At 44.1% G+C, this 24172-nt stretch overlaps 2 protein-coding genes across 4 annotated transcripts in view; one reads left to right on the top strand and one right to left on the bottom strand.

Annotated features, from left to right (window-relative positions):
* Nucleotides 1–371: 371 nt before the first annotated feature.
* TRIM45 (tripartite motif containing 45) lies at nucleotides 372–11143 on the top strand. The gene is made up of 6 exons (XM_050778989.1): nucleotides 372–1506; nucleotides 3472–4205; nucleotides 5495–5624; nucleotides 6552–6666; nucleotides 8746–8872; nucleotides 9774–11143. Exons 1-6 carry the CDS (start codon nucleotides 1019–1021, stop codon nucleotides 9920–9922), a joined length of 1743 nt encoding a protein of 580 aa, XP_050634946.1. The 5' UTR covers nucleotides 372–1018; the 3' UTR covers nucleotides 9923–11143.
* A 5651-nt stretch (nucleotides 11144–16794) lies between these two features.
* TTF2 (transcription termination factor 2) overlaps nucleotides 16795–24172 on the bottom strand; it is a 46253-nt gene continuing 38875 nt past the window's right edge. Inside the window, exons 22-24 of one of the 3 annotated variants that reach the window (XM_050778976.1) lie at nucleotides 23420–23494; nucleotides 20734–20916; nucleotides 16795–17519 (exon numbers count right to left, since the gene is read on the bottom strand). In XM_050778976.1, coding sequence (XP_050634933.1) covers nucleotides 20772–20916; nucleotides 23420–23494 — 220 coding nt within the window. In that variant the 3' untranslated portion in view covers nucleotides 16795–17519; nucleotides 20734–20771. Of the gene's footprint in view, nucleotides 17520–19723; nucleotides 20917–23419; nucleotides 23495–24172 lie in introns of those variants that run through there. The other 2 variants (XM_050778964.1, XM_050778971.1) reach the window with 2 other exon arrangements.

Raw genomic sequence — 24172 nt, 5'->3', positions numbered from 1 at the left:
AGGAGCCAGAAAAACGTCTCCCACTCTCAGCACGGGGCCAACTGACAGTGCCATCCACCAATGGGAGAGCCCAGTCTGCGTTCGTGGGACCAGTCCGAGGCCACAAAGAGGGCCGTCCCGGCAGCAAATCAGCGTGGCTTTTAAAGAGGCCCTGATGCCTCTCTGGTCACCACAGAGATAGAGGGACAGTCCCTGTGAAACGGTGACGCCGACTACACTATGCCGCTTGTTCCCAGCCTTCGCCTTTTCCTCCCGCCGCACTCCAAGCCCTTCGGCCGCCCCGCCCACGACCTTGTCAGGTCCCGCCCCCCGCGTGAGTGGACTGGCGAAGATGTGGAATTACCAAAACTTATTGGATGCTTAGTGGCGTCACTCTGGAGGGCGGCGGGGCCCGGAGCGGCGAGGGCCGCCCCTCTCGGACGGTGATTGGACTCGCCGGAGTAGACCGGGTTGGGATTGGTGTGAGGAGGGGCGAGAGCCCGCGGGCGTCCTGGGTCGAGGCGAGGGGGAGGCGGTGGTCACCGAGAAGCCGGCAGGGGCTTGCAAGTCCCTCGTCCGGCGCGCGCCCTTCGCAGAGGGAAGGAGCAGGAGGGCCCCTACCTCATCGTGCGCGGGCGGGGTCGGCGCTTGTCGCGTGTGGGGCGCAGTGGGGCGGGCGGCGGGAGGGGGGGTGGCCGTGGAGGGAGCGAGAGATGCAGGAGTGACTTTGTTGGCAGCAGGACTAGCTGTAGAGCTAGACCTGGAAGCGCATCCGGGGAGACTTACGGGGCAGAGGAGGGCGTGGGCGTGTCTGGTATGGGATGCAGTGGAAAGGAGGGGGCCCTCCTGATTAGGTCTGTGGGTGGTTCTTTTGAGGAAGCCTGGTCTTCCCGTCTGCCCTTTTATTTGTCAGCGAGGGAGTCCCCATGGTCTCTGTTCAAGTTCTGGAAACTTTCTCTTTGGGTGGGCTTAATCATCTCCTACTACATCGTAGAACTGCCCAGGGCCCTTTCTGATACTGGTCACAAACGTGGGGAGTATGTCAGAAAACAGAAAGCCGCTGCTGGGCATTGTAAGCAAACTCCCTAATGGGACTGCACTTGGAAACTCAGGCAAGACTCACTGCCCCTTGTGCTTGGGGCTTTTCAAAGCCCCCAGGCTCTTGCCTTGTTTGCATACAGTTTGCACCACGTGTCTGGAGCAGCTGGAGCCCTTCTCAGTAGTGGACATCCGAGGGGGAGACTCTGACACAAGCTCTGAGGGGTCAATATTCCAGGAACTCAAGCCACGAAGTCTGCAGTCGCAGATCGGCATCCTCTGTCCGGTATGTGATGCTCAGGTGGACCTGCCCATGGGTGGAGTGAAGGCTTTAACCATAGACCACCTGGCCGTGAATGATGTGATGCTGGAGAGCCTGCGTGGGGAAGGCCAGGGCCTGGTGTGTGACCTGTGCAACGACAGGGAAGTAGAGAAGAGGTGTCAGACCTGCAAAGCCAACCTCTGCCACTTCTGCTGCCAGGCTCATAGGTAAAGATGGGGCATTGCACCCGGTGTAGCTTAAGAGCAGATTACAAAGGTGTCAAGACAGAAATCCCTTGGTGAGCAGATGAAAAGGAAGGCCTTCTCAAATACTGTGGAAGGTCAAAGAGCAATATAACGATGCAGTAGCAAATACTCTAGTACAACAGTTAACCCGGTCAGCCTAATATAGTACCTGTAGCAATAGCAATGGAGGTTTTCATAATCCCTTTCAATTTACAAAGTGCAGCTACAGTTTCCTTCAATCATCAATCATTCATGTAGTGAATAATTGTACTGGGTGCTGGAGAAATAGGAGAATGAATATAATAGCATAGATCCTGCTCTTTATCTCCTTTGATCTTGCAACTCTTGCAGAAAAGCAGGCCCTGTTTTCACCCCCATTTATTAACTGGGGAAACAAGGTCAGCAATATTTGATTTGCCAAGGTCCTACGGTTGGTGAGTGTGTAACAGAACTGAGTATTAAATCCATATCATTCTGACTACATTCCACTAACCCATGCTACACTCCTAGAATAGGTGGTGATTGGCTGGACCTCAGCTTTTGCTTTGTACCTTAGAGTTACTCTGGAGGTTGGTGAGGTGGGCGGGTATTAATTGGGGTGTTAATTTGGGGTGCAGACTACGTCTTTTATGGCATTTGGTGAATAGTTTGTCAGATGGATCATTTTGTCCCTTCTTACTCTACCTTACCCCATCCTAGGACACCAGAATATAAAATGACCACAGTTTTAGGATTAGCCTAAAATAGATTTTGGGTTCTAACTTCCATTTGTTTTCTGGCTACACTAACAGAACAAGTTTGTAGACTTCACTCTATTTTTAACTTGTAATTATGTGATAGTCCCTGCAACTGTCTTGCAGCCAGCCAAACCAGCTGACCTTATTTTCTCTGCAGCCACTCTTCTGGTGCCAGAATAGGCATATAAGCTTGAAATTGATATAATGCTAATGGAGGAACTCTGAACAGTCACCATGTTTTCCTAGGGATTTCCCTACATCTCTAGAGGGCTACTACAAGAAAGAAATTAGAGAGCTTTGATTCTACTAACCATCGTTTTCACACTTTTTTTTTTTTTTTTTTTTTTTTGAGATGGAGTCTCACTCTAGTCGCCCGGGCTGGAGTGCAATGATGCAATCTCCACTCACTGCAGCCTCCATCTCCTAGGTTCAAGCGATTCTCCTGCCTCAGCCTCCGCAGTAGCTGGGATTAGAGGCACACGCCACCACATCTGGCTAATTTTTTGCATTTTTAGTAGAGACGGGGTTTCACCATGTTGACCAGGCTGGTCTCAAACTCCTGACCTTAGTTGATCTGCCCACCTCAGCCTTCCAAAGTGCTGGGATTACAGGCGTGAGCCACCGCGCCCGGCCGGTTTCATGCTTTCTAATAATGTTGACGATGTCTCTTGAAAAAAATTCTAGCCTGTTGATTTGGGTAATATAGGTACTGGTCAACAGAAATGCTTCACCAAAATCTTAGATGCAAGCTAGATGAGACTTGGTATCAGGATCAGCTATCTGCTGTTTAATTGCTTGGACTTTATTACTGTGTTATCTGGCATGGTTTCTGTTTCTTGGTGCTAGTTTTCTGCCATGCCCTCGCTGCTAGCTTACCTTAGGAAGCCGACTGTGGCTCTTGTCTAAACTCTTTGGGGAAAGTCCTAGCATGCAGTCATAGCCTTGCAACCTTCTACATAGACATGTGGCAAGCCAGAGCTCTAGTCTATTCACATGTTATTCTATACAGCAGCTCCTGCAAGTAGGGATTGTCTCCACTGTACAGACAAGAAACTGGAATCAGAAAGGATCATGCAATTAGAGATTAGAGCAAGGAACTGAAATCAAGTTTGTTTAACTTCAGAGCCTGTGCTCCTGAAATACCTCTGCCCAACTATTCCCAACTAGAATTACTCCCTTATTTCCTGTTATTGACTCTCTTTGCCCCTAGGCGGCAGAAGAAAACGACTTACCACACTATGGTGGACCTAAAAGACCTGAAAGGCTACAGCCGGATTGGGAAGCCCATCCTGTGTCCTATTCATCCTGCAGAGGAACTGAGGCTGTTCTGTGAGTTCTGTGACCGGCCTGTGTGCCGGGATTGCGTGGTGGGGGAGCATCGGGAACACCCCTGTGACTTCACCAGCAATGTCATCCACAAACATGGGGACTCTGTGCGGGAGCTCCTCAAAGGTACTCAGCCCCACGTGGAGGCCCTGGAGGAAGCCCTGGCTCAGATCAACATAATGAACAGTGCCCTGCAGAAGCGAGTGGAGGCAGTGGCAGCTGATGTCCAGACATTCTCGGAGGGCTACATTAAGGCTATTGAGGAGCATCGGGACAAGCTGCTGAAGCAGCTGGAAGACATACGAATCCAGAAAGAAAATTCCCTGCAGCTGCAGAAGGCCCAGCTGGAACAGTTACTGGCAGACATGCGGACTGGAGTGGAGTTCACCGAGCACTTGCTGACCAGCGGCTCAGACTTGGAGATCCTCATCACCAAGGGGGTGGTAGTAGAACGGCTCAGGAAGCTGAACAAAGTTCAATATAGTGCCCGTCCTGGAGTAAATGATAAGATACGCTTCTGTCCTCAGGAGAAAGCAGGCCAGTGCCATGGCTATGAAATTTATGGTACCATTAATACCAAAGAGGTTGATCCAGCCAAATGTGTCCTACAAGGAGAAGGTAGGAAGTCATTTCCCATTGACATTGAGAAGGCAGTCTACAGGGAGATGGTGTGTAAAGATTGGTGGCTTGTTTTGCTAGGAAGCACGCCCTACTGACCAGGTTACCAAAGGTGGGGAGATAAACTGATCTGAAAGACAGTGACCCTCACCTTTGCCCTTTCTGGTTTGTTCTGGTTAGGGTACAGTTAATACAGGAGTGAGGCTTGACCCTTTTCCTGTTCAGAGAAGTAGTAACAGCTGAGAAGCACATAGATTATGTTTTGTTTCTATCAGATGGCAGAACAGAGACAGTGCCCATTGGAGGTAACAGCAGTGACTAGGGCCCGGTGAAATTCTGCCTGCTCAGAGAGGAGCATGGCAGACCCTGGTTTCCTAGATCAAGTTCTGAAGGGGGTTTCAGAGGAGTAAGGAAGACGAGATTACGGTTTCCTTTCCTTTAGGCCCTTTTTGGTTCACATACACCTTACTGGCATTTAAAAGGATATGGTAGGTGTTTCATTTAATTGGGGAAAAATGGTTTCTTTTGACGAACGTTCCCTTTCTAATGGAAGCATGTTATTAAAACACATTTCACAGGTCAGTCCTGATAGGAAGATTGCATCTTAAGGGTCATCAGACTCTTGACACAGGCATTCTTAACTGTTTGGAAGCCATAGATTTCTTTGAGAATGTTCTCTCCTACAGAAACACCCAGTAACTTGTGCATACAATTCCAGATTTTTAGACTCTTCATGAGCCTTTCCATAGACCTCATAGTAGTTCATGAACCCCAGGTTAAGAAACCCTGTTTCATCTGAATGCTGGAGTAGGGGCTGTAGCTACTGGATAGCCCTCCAATACCTTGGCATGAGCTACCAAGTTGCAGAGGATCTCACAACATGGAGGGTCGTGAGGCTGGTCACCTGTACTCCCTGCCCAGCCCAGCGGGATCCGGAGTTTAGGGAGGGTGGTTTTGGGGTTACTAGCCTCTCTCACAAGGTCTAGAGGTTTTCTTCTCTAAATACCTAGGTCGGTCCTGAGTATTTTTAAAGCCTCCTAGGACTGAAGGTAAGGTCCAGGATCCTGTGTGATCCAAAGCAGCTGATAGCTGAGAGAACCAGGCTAACCAGGAAGGACTCCCAAGAGGTGTACTCTAGGAGGCAGAAGGGGAAGAGAAAAGAAAGGGAGCCAGGGTGGTTACAGTAAGCAGGAAAGTACAACCCTTTGTTCTGAAGAGAAAAAGCAAGTTGGAGATGTAGTCACTGCAGTTTACGTTTGAGGTGAGGACCGAGTGTTTATCTTTTTCAGACCTCCACAGAGCCCGGGAGAAACAGACAGCCTCTTTCACCCTGCTTTGTAAGGATGCCGCAGGAGAAATCATGGGCAGGGGAGGAGACAACATTCAAGTTGCCGTTCTCCCTAAGGATAAGAAAGACAGGTTTGTATGCCACAAGTAGGTGTCATGGATAGCAGGCAGTGAGAAAACTGGAAACATGAGGTCCTTTAAGATATTAGAACTGGGCACGGTGGCTCACGCCTGTAATCCCAGCACTTTGGGAAGTGGAGGCAGGAAGATCGCTTAAGCCCAAGAGTTTAAAACCGGCCTGGGCAACATAGGGAGAACCCGTCTCCACAAAAAAAAAAAAAAAAAAAAAAAAAAAAAAAAAAAAAAAATTATTGGCATATCCCTATAATCCTAGCTATTCAGGAGGCTGAGATGGGAGGATCCCTTGAGCCCAGGAGGTTGAGGTTGCAGTGAGCTGTGATTGCGCCACTGCACTCCAACCTGGTAACACAGCAAGACCCCAGGTCAAAAAAAATATATTGGAGTGCAACTAAGTAATTACATCTTACCTCCCCGTAATACTATGAAACGTTATATGACCAAATGTGTTTTCTTGTGTGGATTTTGTATTCAATTCTCTCTCAAAGCTGTGGTGTGCCCCTCAGATTCTTTTCATCTCCAGCTTTAGAATAAGTTGAAAAATCTTCTGTGTTAGACTGAATGGTACCCTTTTCAAAAATCAGTCTCCCTTTGGTACTAAATTATGCCTGGAACATGTTTATATTTCTCTGGAATTGGAGAATGGAGGAGGCACAACAGAGCAAGAGGGTTCAACAGAAGCCTGTTGAAAAGGACGCAATAATATATTCAAGGAATTTGTCTGAATATCAGACTAAATTGGAATTTATGCAGTTTACCTTCTGTTGTAAAATTAACTTTTGAGGCAAATGGAAGAAGCATCCTGTTTGGGTATATTTAACATTAATACTGAATGGAATGGTGTAGTTTACATTCTGAAATAGTAGCAACTAAAGCCGGCTTGTGGGAGTGAGTGGTGTTTTGACTCTTATCTCCATTCAGCCCAGTCAGACCAATGGTGCAGGATAACAAGGATGGGACATACTACATTTCCTACACCCCCAAGGAGCCTGGTGTCTATACTGTGTGGGTCTGCGTCAAAGAACAGCATGTGCAGGTAAGACTGGTGCACGTGCTTCCCTGAGCTCCCTGGCTTCTACTGTCTTAGGATCTGGAGATGTTTCGCATAGAATCAGCTATACAGAGAGATTGAATAGAATCCCCATGTCTTCTTCTTCACTTTAGAAACAGCCCAGATTTTGCTACTCTTATTCTTCCTGGAGAATATGCTGTTGACCATAAGGATGCTGTTGACCTCTATCCCTGTGTCACTTCCTGGCAGTTATGCGTATAGTTTATCATTCTCCCAGTCAGTTTCTTAGGATTCTTAATATGGAGAAGATGTCTTGATCACAGGGGGTGATCTGCCAGCAGACAACCATGCATATTCAAAAAATATAATCTAGCTCAGAATTCTCCAGTTTTGTCCAGACTGTATCTGGCCATGAACACAGTTGAGAGAGTTACGCCCCCTCCTCACAACTGACTAGTCATCTATCTGCCTAAGCATCTGCTTACGTAATTTTCTACTCTGTTTTACATATAGGTGTTTCTGTTACTATGGTTACTATAAACAAACAAATATACCAAACAAGTTATGTTACCATGGTTTCTACAAACAAGTATAACACAAACAAGTAGAGCACTTTCCGCTTTAGAGATTATGAGTTTTTAAAAATTGGGTGATACTAACCGGTCCAGCAGAATCTTTCTGCTGACCTTGGAGTACTCAGAGGTTTCCCTCCACAGAAATCAGCACTGACAGGGACAGTAAAATACCATACAGCATCATGATATGTTAGGCTTATGATTTGTGCACTTAGGAACACTCATATTTAAAAGCCATTTATTTACTTAATTGTGGTATGTCAGGAACAGATTAGGTGTTTTTACATACGTTATTTCAATTTTCCTCAAAACCACTCAGGCACAGGGATTAGTGTCCAATTAGACCAAGAGACCAAACTTGCATTAAAATACACAGCAAATATAGCAAAATGGGAATTTGAACCCATTTCTTTGAATGCCAAGTTGTTTTTTAACTGGATTGTAAACTCTTTAAGATGGGAAATTTAACATCTGAAAGACTTCTAAGGTGCTAGGCTCTCTGCTTTGCGTTTTCTCTAACAGTGTGGCTCTCACATAAGGATAGGCACATTGCAACTTATTAAATATTTAAATTTGGCATGATGGTGTGTACCTGTAGTCCCAGCTACTTGGGAGGATTGCCTGAGCCCAGGAGCTCAAAGCTGCAGTGAGCTATGGTTGTGCCAGTGCACTCCAGCCTAGTGACAGTGAGATCCCATCTTTAAAAAAATATATATTTTTTGTTTAATATGGGATATAAATTAGAGAATGAAAGTTATCCTTAAAGGAAAGGGAGCAGATGGGAGAGTTACTAATTTGAGGATTATTAGCTGTACACATTTTAACCTTTCTCCCTTCCATATGTCTTCACTGTCACAGAATAAGTGGGTGAGTAAACAGATAAGTCATGTCCAGGATGGAAGGAAAGAGGCTAGCTTGGTATGTGAGAAGAGGTACAAGGCTGAGAAATTGGAGAAGGGACCACAGGATGTCCTATCTTTGTGGTTGCGATATTCTACTTATTACACCTGAGGTTCCTTAAGAATTGAAATTGAGAATCCCAGAGAAAAGTCAGTCTGAGATTACTAATGTATTGAATGACCTAGATCCTTATACTTCATACAAGGATAGAGTGAGGCAGAATCCATTAAAAAAAAGCTTAAGCTTCTTGTGGCATGGGCCATCTTGCCAGAACAATCCCCAGCTAATACAGATGTCACTGAAAATGCAGCTGACGCTGTGTGACTCCTGTCATTGCCCAGCAGGTTCGGCTACACGGAATAAATCAGTACTTGAGTCTAGTACTCAGCATCTGCGGTGAAAAGCATGGTAGGAGGGCTGCACAGACCACGTAATGCTTCCACTGCCTCTGTATCTGCCCCCTCTCAGCTGAGCAGGGTTCTTGCCCTCTAATCTGTTTCTTTCCTGGTGTCCTTGTCCCTCCAAGGGCAGGCCCTGTGCCTCAGACTCTGTTTAGCACATAGCGATGCTCAACACATCCTGTTAACTCGTAAGATGCTGTTCTTTGCTTTTGGTCTGAACACTGAAGGGCTCGCCATTCACTGTGACCGTGAGGAGAAAGCACCGCCCACACCCAGGTGTGTTTCACTGCTGCACCTTCTGCTCCAGTGGAGGCCAGAAAACCGCTCGCTGCGCCTGTGGAGGCACCATGCCAGGTAAGGAGAAAGCACTACCTGGGCCTTCCTGCCAGCAGCGGGAATCAAGCAACTGGCCCTTCCCCACCACACAGCCACGAGACATTTGGACTTAGGCTCTGTTTCTAGGAAGCACAGTCTGTGATTGTAGAGACACCACTGTTCTAAAAGTTTCACTTAAAGCTTCCTTGTTCTGAATTGAAATAGCAGGCTTAAAAGCTCTGAGTTCTGTTAGTTTTGGTACAGCTCCTATGAGCCCTGTGCTTCTGTGTCGGATTCTCAGTTTGTCCCTTTCCAGCAGCCTGAGCAGTGTGAAAACTGTGGACCCATCTTATTCCTTTTAGTATCTTAAATAAATTCCAAAGGAGGCATGGCTGGGGGAGTGGATGATTAAACCAGTTGAACAAGGTCTGGGTCTTTCAGGGAGACGGAAAGGATAGGGAGTTTAGGTAAAGGATCTAATTACTTTAAAAAAAAATTATTCTGTCCTTACTCTAATAATGGGCCGTAAAATGGGCTTTTGCATCCTTCTGTATAAACACTTGAGGATCTACCTCTGTTTTTTTTCTATGTCCACCAACCTATCCTTTTTTATTTCAGTGATTTTACAGTTAAAATCCAAACCAATTTATTTTACAGTTAATGTGCAAACTAGTTCGCCTCCTTCAGGTGGTAAGTTTTATCACTACAGCATTCTTAGAACTCTGGCTAACATGAGTTGATTTGCTGTGATCAATTTTCAGGGTCCTCCTGACTACACAGCAGTCAGACAGCTTGTTCCTCTTGCCAAGACTTTCTTAGATATTTTCACTCCCATGAATCTGCATGTTGCCAGGAGGTCGGTCTAATTTCCGCGATAATGGTAACTGCTGGACTCCACTCTAATGGTTGATTTTTGTCCTTTCTTCTTTGTCCCATGTAGGTGGGTACCTAGGCTGTGGCCATGGACACAAAGGCCACCCAGGTCGTCCCCACTGGTCATGCTGTGGGAAGTTTAATGAGAAGTCTGAATGCACGTGGACAGGTGGGCAGAGCGCACCGAGGAGTCTACTTAGGACTGTGGCTCTCTGATGGGTTTGTGCTCAGCCTTTTAAAGCTGCAGTCAGCACCACTCGATATTTCCAGAGGACCCAGACCTTCTTTCATTCTAAAGAGACTGATAGAATTAAAAACAAAGTGCCTTATCTTGCACTGGAGTTCAGGTGCTCTTTTGTTACTCACTGGTTGTACTTGTGGATGGTTGAGCACAAAAGACCACCTCTACATTTCTCTTAAAGGTAGGTTGGCAAACGTTCTTTTTCTACCACACGAGACTCCTTTTCATTTTGTACAGTATGGAGGTATCTATTCCATTGGAACTGAAGGGTCTAGGTCGTTTAGTTAGTTCCTTTCTGATATGACCCTTTTTTTTTAGACAGAGTCTCACTCTGTCACCCAGGCTGGAGTGCAGTGGCATGATCTTGGCCCACTGCAACTTCCGCCTCCCGGTTCAAATGGTTCTCCTGCCTCGGCCTCCCGAGTAGCTGGGATTACAGGTCCCCGCCACCACGCCCAGCTGATTTTTGTGTTTTTAGTAGAGATGGGGTTTCACCATGTTGGCCAGGCTGGTCTCAAACTTCTGATGACCTCGTGATCCACCCGCCTCAGCCTCCCAAAGTGCTGGGATTACAGGCGTGAGCCACCACACCTGGCCTATCATGACCTTTTTTATTTTTCTCTGAGCTACACATTATTTAGATATTTCCCCTAGAGATTAGAAACCTCCTTTCATCCTGTCTGCTTTTTGTTAGCATACTTTCAGTGGATTTACTCGTACATGTTTCATGATCATGATAATGTGATCTTGTTTTGGTGGTGTCCCCCCCACCGCTCCCATGCCATGTCAGCCTTCTGCCCCAAAGCCTGAAGATTACTCTTTGGTCAAGGGCATACAAATAGAAAGTTAATAAAGGGGAGTGGTGTTGAAATAGAACCTCATACGTTTATTACAGTTCTACTCATGCCAGAAAATCTAGACACCTTCATACTTCTCACAGGTCTGTTTTTGGTAGAGTAGTCTTTAGAGTAGTCTTCACTGTTGTTTATATACCTAGAAAGTTAACTGGGAGCTTTGACTCTTAATGTGCCTTCACTCACAGTGTGCCTTCTTAGCTGCTTGAGAATTCTGGGGAGAGGATGTACACAGCACTAGTGCCTCAGCCCTGCCAAGGTCTTCACTGTATATATTTCGTGTGTTCTTCTGAGAGTCTTGATTTCCTATATAGCAATAAACTCAGCATATATCAAATATAATTAGCGAAATCTGCATTATAAGATCCCTTAACAGGTGGATGACGCCTTTGGTGAATTGGGTCAGGCAAAGGAAGTGAAATAATTAGATGATGACTGTCAGATCATTGTGGAATACATTTCCTCCTTGAGGCTGACAGACATGGGCTACATTGTAGCCATAAATACTAAGATGTTCTCTGTGTTCTCACCCTTTTCTGGAAACATTCCCTTCAGCCTCTTTCTGTAACCCAAATCTGATCTTTCCAAAACACGTTCCTGCCCGTCACCCTCTCAAATTATTGGCTATTTGCTCTTCCTCACTCCTTCTGTCACTCAGCCCAGAAGTATATGTCCTTTTAGCTTATTACTACTGCTTTGAGATGAGTGGTTCTTTTGTTTTTTTTTTCTTCGAGATAGAGCCTTGCTCTGTTGCGTAGGCTGGAGTGCAGTGGCGCGATCTCAGCTCACTGCAACCTCCACCTCCCAGGTTCAAGCGATTCTCCTGCCTCAGCCTCCCGAGAGTAAACTGAGATTACAGGCACATGCCACTACGCCCAGCTAATTTTTGTATTTTTAGTAGAGACAGGGTTTCACCAGGTTGGCCAGGATGGTCTCGAACTTCTGACCTCATGATCCGCCCACCTTGGCTTGCCAAAGTTCTGTGATTACAGGCGTGAGCCACCGTGCCTGGCCGAGATGAGTGGTTCTTAACCAGGAGGGACTTTGCTCCTAAGAGGACATCTGGCAAAGTCTCAGAGACATTTTTAGTTGCCACTACTGGGGCAAGGTGCTACTAGCATCTTGTGGGTAAAGGTCAGAGATGCTGCTAGTCATTTTACAGTGCTCAGGACAGCTTCCTGAAACAAAAAAGTATCCAATCCAAAATGTCAGTGGTTCCACTGCTGAGAAACCCCGTTCTAGGGCATTAGCCATATTTTTTTTTTCTAAAAATGGCCAGCCTTGGAGCTCATGCCTTTCAGCTATACAGCTTGCTATTCCTCCATGGTTCAGCCATCTACTGAGCCCCAAATTGTTCCCCTTCATTCCTTGAAGATTATAGCATTGAGCTTGCTATGACTCCGGTACAACTCCTTATCAGTCTTGGGATAACTCATTGTCTACACAGACTTCTTAGTTCTGTGACCATTTCCCCAATGTTATTTTTTCCCTACTTAGCCTTACATATCCTAGATCTTGATTCCAACTGCACACTCTGCATAGTCTTAGTTTCAGGCATCCTGCAACCACAACCTCCCACCTTTCCAGCTCACCCACTGTAATAACCTGACTACTAATTCGTCTACCTCTTTGGAATCCACAATGCAGTGATTCTGCCACCTTCCTGTTGTTCCTCTCACCCACCTCAGGTCCTTCCCTTCATCCTTCCCAGCTTAGATTCTACAGACCATCACTATAATCACTCTATTGCATAGTCTCCCTCTATCATTCTTGCCTGGCAAAACTCCAACCCAGGTTAGATCCAGCTTTCCATCTAACCCAACTGAATGATCCTAAAAAAAAAAAAAAAAAAAAAAAAAAAAAAAAAGCGTGATGACTAGCCTCACTTTAAATTTATGACCACTAATTTCAGTGGGCCTTAGCATTGCCTGATAACCTGAAACATCTCCCCAGTCCATTTATTCTCCCATGCTTCTAGACAATTCATACTTTCTTCCCCTCAAACTCCAATTTCTACCCCACCTCTACTCTGTACTTATGACCTTGCCTCCTATTTCACCAAGAATATAAAAGGATTCAGAGAATTTCCCTAACCTCCCTACCACATGTACACATCTATCCAAATTCCTATCAAGAGCCAACTTCTATCCCGTGTACTAAATCCCATTCTGTAGCTATTGCCTGAGAACATTGCTTCAGTAATTTCCCCCTCTACCAGATTGCTTACTTCAGAAAATAAATATGGTACAATATTCCCTCTTCAAATACAAGTTTCCCTTTTGTATTAGTTGGCTAGGGCTGCCATAACAATACCACGGACTGGGTGGATTAAACAACAGAAACTAGTTTTCTCACGGTTCTGGAGTCTGGAAGTCCAAAATCTAGGTGCTGGCAGGGTTGTTTTTTGGTGAGTACTCTGTCCTTGGCTTGCAGATGGCAGCCCTCTGTTTTCACATGGCCTTTCTCCTGTGTGCATGTGCTCCTGGTGTCTCTTCATATAAGGACACCAGACCTATTGGATTAGGACCCCACCCACATGAGGTCATTTAACCTTAATCACCTCCTTAAAGGTTCTTTCTCCAAATAGAGTCGCATTGGGTATTAGGGCTGAGTTTTCAAGAATTTCACAACCCACTTTAGCAACTTCCCCCCTTTTCTGCTCCTCTTTAAAAGGACCTCAAAAGAATTGTTGTTTGGTATCTCTAGTTTCCCTCCCATTCTCTGTACGATCTAATCCAGTCAGTCAGTCATCCTCAAGACTCCACTGAAATAGCTGTTGTCAAGGTTACCGGTAAACTCCAGGTTACAGAATCCAGTGTTCAATTCCCAACCTTTATCTTTTTTGACCACCCAATATCAGAGAAATCTTTTAAAACATGTCAGCTCATGTCACTCTTCTGCTCACCACTGTCCATTGGCCTCGCATCTCAGAAAAGCGAGCCTTTACATCAGCATGTAAGACCCCACATGATCTGGATCCCTGCTCTTACTGCCCACCCATCCGCCTCCATCACCCTGTTCCAGCCAAACTGGCCTGCCTGGTGCTCCTCAAACTCTCCACGCACTGTCTTGGGGCCTGAATCACTGCCCCTCCATCTGAAATGCTTTTTTCACAGATACCTTCATGGTTCATGTTCCTCTCAAGTTCTCCAATGTCAAATATCACCCTATTAACTACTCTGTACAAAATAGCAACTTCCCACCCCAGAGTTGCCCAGTTTCATCGCCATCTCACATATATGTATATGTTTTGTGGTTTGTATTTTTTTTTTTTTGGAGACAGGATCTCTGTCTCTCTGTTGCTGAGGCTGGAGTGCAGTGGCACGGTCTTGGCTCACTGCAGCCTCTGCCTCCCGAGGTTCAAGTGATTCTCCCACCTCAGCCACCGAAGTAGGTGGAACCATAGGCGCACCCCACCATGCCTGGTGAATCTTTTGCATTTTTTGTAGAGATGGGGTTTTGCCATGTTGCCCAGGCTGGTCTCAGAAACTCTTGGCCATCTCAAGCCTCTCGAAGTGCTGGGATTACAGGCCAACATATGTATGTTCTGTTTGTTGTCTGCCCTCTCATGCTAGATTGTAAGCTGTATGAGGGCAGGGATTTGATATTTGATATTTTTAAACTACCATTCTGTCCCCATGTAGGACAGTTCCTGGCAGATAGTAGAGGCTTCAGTGAATAAAGATCTAATTGGTAGAATTTTTAGTTTGGATCTCCTTGGTATCTGTTTTATAAGCCAGACTTCCCTTCTCCCAAACCTCAGTATTTGTCATTTAAACAAATACCACTTGGAAAAGCAGCAGCCTTATCTCAAGCCTGTTGGATAAATTATATGCACCTGAGAGACCAGCCTTGAATTTTCCAGTTACCTCATCTAGGGAACTGCTTGCCATGAAGAAGCCTGTTGTATTATATCATCTTTCCCCATGTGCCTTTTAATGAATCCGATTTCAGAATTGAGAACAAAAAGCTTACCATTTATTTCAGTTGAAGGTGGTTTCAGTGATTGGACAACTTTATGTAGATGAAGTAACATTGCAATAGAAAATTTCCATAAGACATCTAGGTTCTGGCTACTGTGTTAGCCTTTAAGCAATATTAATGGTAACAATTCTGTTACAAATACTTAAAGTTTGTGTGTGGGTGTTGGGGATCGGGGCACTGTCTCATGCATGCACTACAGTGGAGTCCAAACCCAATTTAACTGAGCTGTCTTGCCTGCTGAAAGACCTGGCAGAGTCAGTGATCAACAGAGTCCAAGACTCTAAGGTGAGGCAAAAAAAGAGTGGGAGGATTGAGTAGCTGTCCCCAGCATAACAAAGTGCTTCAGAAATCACCTTTGAATTGTGAGCATTGAAGCATCAACAAGATGCAGCATTATGATGTAACTTATGCCTCTGGTGTTACAGGTAAGAAAAAAGAGTCACAAATAAGAGCCTCTGTCCCCTGGGATGTTGCAACAGGATAAACACTTTGGCTGTCTTGGATAATAAACATACACATACCTGTCAGCCCACCCATATTCTAATGTCCAAAATGCAACAGTTGCTCAACTTTCCTCTAGAGAATGTATCCCTGTGTGGTAGGTTTGGCTCAATGAAGAGGTGGTTCAGTGAAGTGGATGCTCATTAGAAGCAGGATACAGTATAGGAAGAGGCATCTCACTCTGCCTTCTTAGCTCCTACATATTGATTTCCATTCTTTCATCACTTCCTCAGCTCTTCCCTGACTAGCTCCAATCCTGTTAGAAGCCCTCCCAGCTGCACAGTCGTCTCTTGTAGCACTCACTCAGCATCATGGCTGCTTCACAGCCACGCGGGGTTATTTGATTAATGCCTGTCTCCCTTAGATGCTAAGCCTCAGGAGGACAGGATAGTTTTTCAGTTTTGCTTGCTTTTGTATTTCCAGTGCCCAGCAGTGCCTGGCATACAGAAAGTGTGCAGTATACATTTCTGAATTACTGTATGAATAAGCAAGAAAACAGTCTCATCCTTCCTTTCTTATGTAGTCTCTACCTATTAATACATTTGGATTTAGCTATGGAATCTGGGAAAAAAGAACTCAAGATAGTAGAAACATTGTGTAGCTGCCTGTCTGTCTCCCCTCTTCCCTCCCTGGGGGTTAGGCTGGGTTTTGCTTTTTTTTTTTTTTTTTTTTTTTTTTTTTTTTTTTTTTTTTTTTTTGAGACGGAGTCTCGCTCTGTCACCCAGGCTGGAGTGCAGTGGCCGGATCTCAGCTCACTGCAAGCTCCGCCTCCCGGGTTCACGCCATTCTCCTGCCTCAGCCTCCCGAGTAGCTGGGACTACAGGCGCCTGCCACCTCGCCCGGCTAAGTTTTTGTATTTTTAGTAGAGACGGGGTTTCACTGTGTTAGCCAGGATGGTCTCGATCTCCTGACCTCGTGATCCGCCCGTCTCGGCCTCCCAAAGTGCTGGGATTACAGGCTTGAGCCACCGCACCCGGCCTTTTTTTCTTCTGCATTTTCCCATATCTATCTCCATCCCCTAACTACTGACTTCTGTGGTACTTTGTACTATAAATGACCTTGGTTTCATTTTGTTATGAAAACATTTTAGTCTAGGTCATATGTCTAGGAATTCTGAATTTCTAGTATAATTCCTTGTGCCTACGGATGTGCTTTTAAATTTTTCCTGCCCTCTTCCTAAGGCTAAATGCTATATAACAAACAGCAGTACAATATCCCACTTTGGAAACCTAATTCTTTCAAGGTATTATAGTCGATAGCGAAATTTCAGACAACCAGAGGCCACACTGAGCACTGGTGTCTCCATGCTTATCCTATTAGTGCAGGAGAATCTGGCTTCACCTTTGAGCCCTCCTAAAAGCCATTTCATTGAGCAAAAGACAATCAGAGCAAAGAAACAACTCAGTGTTCATGAATTGCCATGCTAAATGACTCACAGGATTGCTAGAGAAATAAGTCACCTCCTATAAAGAGAAATTTTTTTTTTTTTTTTGAGACAGAGCCTCCCTCTGTGGCCCAGGCTGGAGTACAGTGGTATGATCTCAGCTCACTGCAGCCTCCGCCTCCTGGGTTCAAGTGATTTTCCTGCCTCAGCCTCCCAAGTAGCTGCGATTACAGGTGCCCAACATCACGCCTGGCTAACTTTTGTATTTTTAGTAGAGATGGTTTTGCCATGTTGGCCAGGCTGGTCTCAAACTCCTGGCCTCAAGTGATCTGTCTGCCTCGGCCTCCCAAATGCTGGGATTACAGCTGTGAGCCACTGCAGTGGGCCTGCAATGGGAGTCACTGATGAGGTTGTTGAAGGGCCCAGGACTCTGCCCAGCTGTGGCATGCACCATACTCCTATTTGATCAACATGGCCAAGGCAAAGTCAAACTACAAACCTTCCATGAAGTCAGTTCTGTCGAGTAAGAAATACCTTGTAAATCCGGTGCTCAGGAATGTTGCACTTTGGTGACAGACGTTCACCATCTGGCTCTCAGCTGCACCCGTGCTGCTGCTGGTTCTCATATTCCCAGACCTTGTCCCACAGCAATAACACTAGCACTTGTGTGGCCCTCCATGGTTTTCAAAGCATTTATTACCTCATATCATCCATGACCAAATCAGGTGCAACAGGCAGATGTAAAAAGCAAATCCAGCAGCAGTAGTGGCATGAAGGAAGGCTGGTTGACAGGCAGGACTCAGTGCAGCACTTCAGTTAGACCACTACGTTGTGGGATGCTGTCCATCGCTAGAAGGTACAATGACCCACCCTGTCATACCTAAAGAAACTGATTTACACTAAAATGAATATGAGCCTGAGGTAGGATATATTAATACCAGAATGCCACTTCCATTAATACATGAGACATTTCCATCCCAGCACTAGGATTTAAGAATGCATGTTTGGTATATTCCATCCCACTAAGAGAGTGGTTCCATTTCTTTCTGCATCCACATCAAATCAATAGCATCTTACAGCTATGAGAACACCTACCCAAGACATAACTAGGTTGCTTTGCTTGCGTACAATAACAAGGGAAATTAGAGAATCTGTTTTAAAATACCAGGAGGCATCTACCTTGCAGTAGACTACTTGTCAGTGGCCTCAATATCTGAAGATTATAGGTTACAATCCCTGCATTCCTCTCCAAACTAAAAGCCAGAATACTTGAACCTGAAAGAATTCCTCTCCCCTAAACAGGGCTTGACTGGAGACTGACAATGTTCGTCCAACACCTTCTAGTTGACATTACTGATCTATCTGGTCAAATATGTTATAGTATATATATTTGCTATGATATTCCCAGCGGAGCATGAGATACATGATAATCCACACATTTTACAGATGAAAGGATTGAGATGTCCAAGGAATCTGCAACTTGCCTAATTTCAATCAGCAAATGGCAGAGCCAGGTTTGTACATTCTTGCTGGCCTGGGAGCCACTGCTTCTCAAGTGACTCAATCTTTACCTTGGTGTGTCTATCTTATAGCAAAACTTCAAAAAGGCAATATTACTTCCTTTGCTTCTTATCAGAAACCTTGCTGCTGCTAAGTTCTGAAAACTGCCCGCCTTACAAATGAGGAAATCACAATGTAGAGAAAGTGAGGATTGATTGATTGACTGATTGATTTTGAGATGGAGTCTCACTCTTTCGCCAGGCTGGAATGCAGTGGCGCGATCTCAGCTCACTGCAACCTCCGCCTCCCGGGTTCAAGCGATTCTCCTGCCTCATCCTCCCCAGTAGCTGGAACTACAGGCACGTGCCACCACACCCAGCTAATTTTTGTATTTTTAGTAGAGACAGGGTTTCACCATGTTAGCCAGGATGGTCTTGATCTCTTGACCTCATGATCCACCTGCCTCGGCCTCCCAAAGTGCTGGGATGACAGGCATGAGCCACTGCATTCGGCCAATTTTTTTCAACGTTATACACCCAGCTAAGATGAACCTAGAACTAGAGTCAAGTCTCAGTTCTAGACTAGAATTCTTCCAACCAGGCCATTGTCTTTACCTTTGTAAGCCTTTAGATCTTGTCCTTATATAAAACCTCTGCTTGAACAGGCTCCGAATGCCTCAGTCCACACTGTGACTGGGTTAACACAGGCTCTTGTTTCCCAACTCAAGGGAGAGAAATATTTCTATGTAAGAAGAACTGTGATTCTTTCTAGCAGAAATTAGCAGAGTAAGTGTTTTTGGAATAATTGCTAATGAGAAGAAGGAGATCTGAATAGTTTCCTGAAGTATAAAATCTCAAGTGTTTGTATTAGGGTACAAACTGCTATATAAACAACACAAAAATCTCAGTAGCTTAAAAAAAAAGATTCCTTGATCATGTCATAGTCCAGTGTAGGTGAGCTGGTGCGAGGGGGGAAGTGCACATGGGGAAGCCATCCCGGGACTGAGGCTTTACTAGTCTAATAGAAGGGCTAATGGCCAAAAACTAGGCTAAGAACTGCTGAGCCTAGTGGCTTCACCTTCCCTAGGGCCTTGTAATCTTCCATCAGTTCCTTTGCATCCCATAGGCTGAGGAGGGAAGAAACAGCATGAATGATCTTTTGAAAAGTGGTAGAGGGCAGCCTAGAAGTGACTTACATCACTTCTCTCCACAGTCTATTGATGCGGACCCCATCAAACTGCAGCCAAGATGGAAATACAGTCTCTCTGGGTGCCCGGGAGGAAAAGGAAATGGGTTTGATGAACACATAGCATTATTTCTGCTACACTGTCAAACACATTATTTATTAGATTGTGTCAATACTACTGTTAGTATTATTAGTATTGGATTGTACCAATAGTATTACTAGTATTGGATTGGATTAGTATCGGACTGGATTAGTATTTATTAGATTATACCAAATACTAAATGAAAGAAAGATACTAAATGCTACAAATACTGTAAATTTGTAAAAATACAAATACTATTAAAAATGACACAAATATTATACAAATGCTACATATAATAGAAATGATATAACAGAAATACTAAATGATACAATGAACCAAATGATACTAAACGATATGGTGATAACCAATATTAAATGACTGAGTGATATACAACACTAAATGATACACTGACACTAAACAATACAATGATACAGATACTCAACATCTGTTCATGTACAAAGCATCTCCTTGACCTTCAGTCTGAGAGGAAGAACTGCCTGCACTGAGAGAACTGCAGAGATGGCTGGTTGCAGGGTGGCTGCAGGGATCGACTCTCTGCTCCACCCACAAAAAGATGGTTACAGGAGCAACATCACTGGCAAGAAGAGATAGGATGGCGTCTGTGTTACAGAAGGTAGTAATAGTGGTTCTCCCATCATCAGCTAAGAAGAGATAGGCAACACAGTACTTTTTGAGCTTTTTTTCTTTTTTTTTGAGACAGGGTCTCACTATATTACCCAGGCTGGGATACAGTGGTACAATCACAGCTCACTGCAGCCTCAACCTCCCGGGCTCAAGAAAACCTCCTGCCTCAGCCTCCCAAGTAGCTGGGACTACAGGTGTGCTCTACCACGCCTAGCTCATTTATTTATTCTTCATAGAGATGGGGTCTTACTGTGTTGCCCAGGCTGGTCTTGAACTACTGGCTTCAAGCCATCCTCCTGCCTCGGCCTCCCAAAGTGTTGGGAATACAGGCATGAGCCACCACACCTGGCCTGCTTTTTTAACTTTACTGAAGCTTATGTACAATTCTGCAAGAGTTGTTTTCCAAAATCATCCAACTCTAAAATATTTTCTTTTATCTAAAAAAATCATGGTTTCCATACCACTCATTAAATAAATTGACGTATTAACATAATTGGTTAACTAATTGGCTAACATAACCCCTCCTCAATTCTGGGGATAAGATTATGCCTCATTTTGAGGAAGGTGAAAGGCTTGATGGTGAAATTGAAATGCAAAGAACAGAGTTCAAGGCTCATGATTAGGTTGTTATTCCCAGATCCTAATACAAACCAGCAATGGTGCTATTCTGAGCCCTTATCCATGGGAGGTTAGATGCCAAAAAGGACTCTGAGGTCAGCCAAGGTGAGCTTGGTGACAGATTCTCCAGACCCTGATAGAACTTGTTTGGCCAAATCTTTCTTTTTTTCTTGGAGCTGTAAGATCTTTTCTTCTACTGTTCCCTCACAAACAAATCTAAAAAACAAAAACAAAAAAAAATAAGCAAACTATCAAAAACCAAAGCAGCACATCTAATAATACATTCAAACTTTTATTATGCTTCAGTTTTTAATGAGATTTCTTCCTTTAAGTCTTCTTAGGTCCAGTTAAGAACCGTGTTTGAGGGATTCAAACAACCTTGACTAGATATATGTCCCTTTGAAAGGATGTGACTCACATTGACATTCTAATACTTTGTGAAGCTAAGGTAATTGAAAAAATTCAGAATAAGCAAAAGATACCACAATCCAAAAAAGTATAGAGATCCACTTTCACCTGAAAAGTTCTACCTTGGTAAGTCCATAAGGCCTCAAAGGTTATCAAATTTCTGCTAGTTTAAGTAGAGTATCTATTTTTTAGTGAATTCACACTAAAAACAGGGTTTTCAAACCAAGTAAATGGCACTGTTGTCATTCATTCACTCATTCAAAAGTATTGATTAAGCACTCACTACACTATGCTAGGTGTGGGGATGGAGAGATGAATACGGTCTTTCTCTGGAGCAGGACACAAGCGAGACAAACATGAAAATAAACAACAATAATAATATGACCTGGTAAGTGCTATAATGGAAGTATGTGCTGTGTGCAAAAGGAAGAAAAGGAAATGTGTCCAGAGTAGTCAGGGAAGGCTCCATTAAAGAGTTAACTCTTAATATGAGACTTGTATGATGGGCAAGGGTGTGCCAGAGAGAGCAGTGAGGAGAGCACCCCAGGGAATGGGAAGATGTGCAAAACCATGGCTGAGTTTCAGAGCATGGTGTATTGGAGGAAGTTCACATTCACCGTGTTGTCCAAAATGGCAAAGGCTCAAGAGGCTGGCAGGGCCAGATCACGGGTGGCGGTGTATGTCATGCTAAGACATTTTGATTTGATCCTATAGGAGGTGAGAGCTACCGAAGAGTATGAGAAGTGTACATACAACTTGTGATGACACAATCAGACTGATTAGTTAGGAAGAGCCCTTTGGTGGTGATGCAGAGGACAGAATTCAGCGGAGTGGGAAGGGGGGACCTGGCAGTGGGCATGCGAAGGAAGAAATGGTTATCAGAAACATTTAGAAAATACAACTAAAGGACTTGGTACATGAAAAAGCAAGAAAGGTGGGAGTCTAGTTTCTGGCTAGATATAATTAGATAAAGAGTGATACTATTCACAAAGACAGTGACTACAGAAGAATAGCAGATTTGAGGTAATAGGAAGAGAAAATCAATTTTGATTTGTAACATTTGAATACCTGAAACATGTTATTATACTTGCTACATAGTGGGTGCTCAAAAGGTATGTTTTATGGGCTGAATGCTCAAATGAACAATGAATAAAAGAAAGGATAGCAGATGAGTATGTGGACACTCGGATTCAGATATTTAGCAGGGACTGCGATAGTCAGATCTAAAGTTTAGGAGACCTTGGAACTAAAGATATGAATTTTGGACTTACTGGAGTGCATGGAATTTGTAAAGGAAAGAATGCACAGAATAAGCAGAGAAGAGAGCATAGGAAGACTGTCATAATCACTATATTTGGCAAAGTCTGGAAGTCATTGGTGCCCCTTAACAAGAGCAATTTCAGTGCAGCAACAGGAGTAAAAACCAGTTTGCAAAGGTTGAGGAATGAATGGGAAGTTATCAAGTAAAAATAGGCAGTGATTCCTAATTCTTCAGGAAACCTGGTCATGAAAAGGAAGGAGAAAAACAGGGCCATTGTGAGAGGGGACTGGCAGCATTAAGGCAGGTTTTGTTGTTTTTAAAGACAAGGGGGTCCAAAATAGAGGACATTTTGCAAAATAACTGGCTCATGCTCATCAAAATGTCAATGTCATAAAACACAAAGACTGGGGTACTGTTCCAGATCAAAGGAGACAAACTTATGACAACTGCATGCTATCGGAATCTGGGATTCTTTTTTGCTGTGAAGGACATTACTGGGACAAGTGAGATTGAAAAGATCTGTAGATCAGATAATAGTGTTTTGTTAACTTTAATAACCTGCTTTTGATCATTTTATTGGGGTTATGTAAGAGAATTCCCTTAATTTTAAGAAATGTACACTTAAGTACTTAGGGACAAAGGAGCATCAGGTCTACGACTTGTTCTCAAGTGGTCCAGAAAAGTGTTTCTACCCACATGCACACATAATATATGGGAACTTTTTGGTACTATTCTTGTACCTTTTCTGTGTGTCTGAAATTATGTCAAAATAAAAGTTAAAAAGAAAAATAAAAGAGAGGAGCGTCGTTTCATGGACTGTCCTCACCATATACACAAACTTGCTCTTCTTTTGCAGTGACCAACTTCAAGCTTACCCCAAATTGCTCGTTTTTTCCCTGACTGTGGTTTGCCTGAGGGTATGCCTCAGGAGCATCATTAATAAAGTCATCACCAAATACTTTAAATTCTATTAAGACACTACCTAACAAAGAAAGACTTTCACAAAGTACAAGTTGAGAAGGGTCCTGGGTCCTGGGGACCATTACTTACCTGTGTATGACAACATCTTTCTGCTGCCCTACTCGGTAAATTCGGTCACAAGCTTGATCCTCAAGTGACGGATTCCTGTTAGAAGACAGGTAAAGCTCAAAGGAACCGACATACTAGATCAGAAGTGGCAAACTATGGACCAGGGGCCACATCCAGTCCATAGCTTGTTTTCGTAGCTAAAAATTGTTACATTTTTAAACGGATTTAAGAAAAGAAAGCAAAGCAAAACAAAACACACACATCATGTGACAGAAACCTATGTGGCCTGAAAAGCCTCAAAGAAAAAAAATCTGTCAACCCCTGTCCTAGGTTATAGTGGCCTAAGACAAGCTGGTGCCAGATACCTTCTTGGCTAGTTTCTAGTGAGAAACTAGGGTCAGAGTGTTCATAATAGCTCTTATCGCTATCATCAGTTGACAACTCTAAGTAACAGAGATGAAACCAAAACTCAGGTCTGGTCTCTAGGTAGCTAGATGTCCTTGGGCTTCAGATTGCTCAGCCCTCCAGGCTTCAGATTGCTACTTGGAAACTGAAGGGCCAGCTAATGATCTTGAATAGCTACCTTTTTCAACTTTGATATTCTGTGATTCAATGAAGGAGACTTAATTTGTTTCCTTCTTTATTGATTCCCATTGTAACTCCAAATTAGTTTCTCAGCTTACCTCTTTAAAATCTTGGATAACATTTCTCTATCTCAGAGGAAAAAAAAAAAAAAAGCATGATTCCTAGTATGCGTTCCTCACTCACGTGTAT

Source organism: Macaca thibetana, chromosome 1 (genome assembly GCF_024542745.1).
Source record: "Macaca thibetana thibetana isolate TM-01 chromosome 1, ASM2454274v1, whole genome shotgun sequence".
In the NCBI taxonomy this organism is placed as follows: domain Eukaryota; kingdom Metazoa; phylum Chordata; class Mammalia; order Primates; family Cercopithecidae; genus Macaca; species Macaca thibetana.
Note: the sequence above shows the minus strand (reverse complement) of the source record. Positions and strands in the feature narration are given on the sequence as shown.

Coding starts and splice junctions, on each gene's coding strand:
- TRIM45 (XM_050778989.1), top strand. CDS start 1,019: ATGTCAGAAAACAGAAAGCCGCTGCTGGGCATTGTAAGCAAACTCCCT. Junction 4,206..5,494: donor ATGTGTCCTACAAGGAGAAG/GTAGGAAGTCAT, acceptor TATCTTTTTCAG/ACCTCCACAGAGCCCGGGAG. Junction 6,667..8,745: donor TCAAAGAACAGCATGTGCAG/GTAAGACTGGTG, acceptor TGAACACTGAAG/GGCTCGCCATTCACTGTGAC.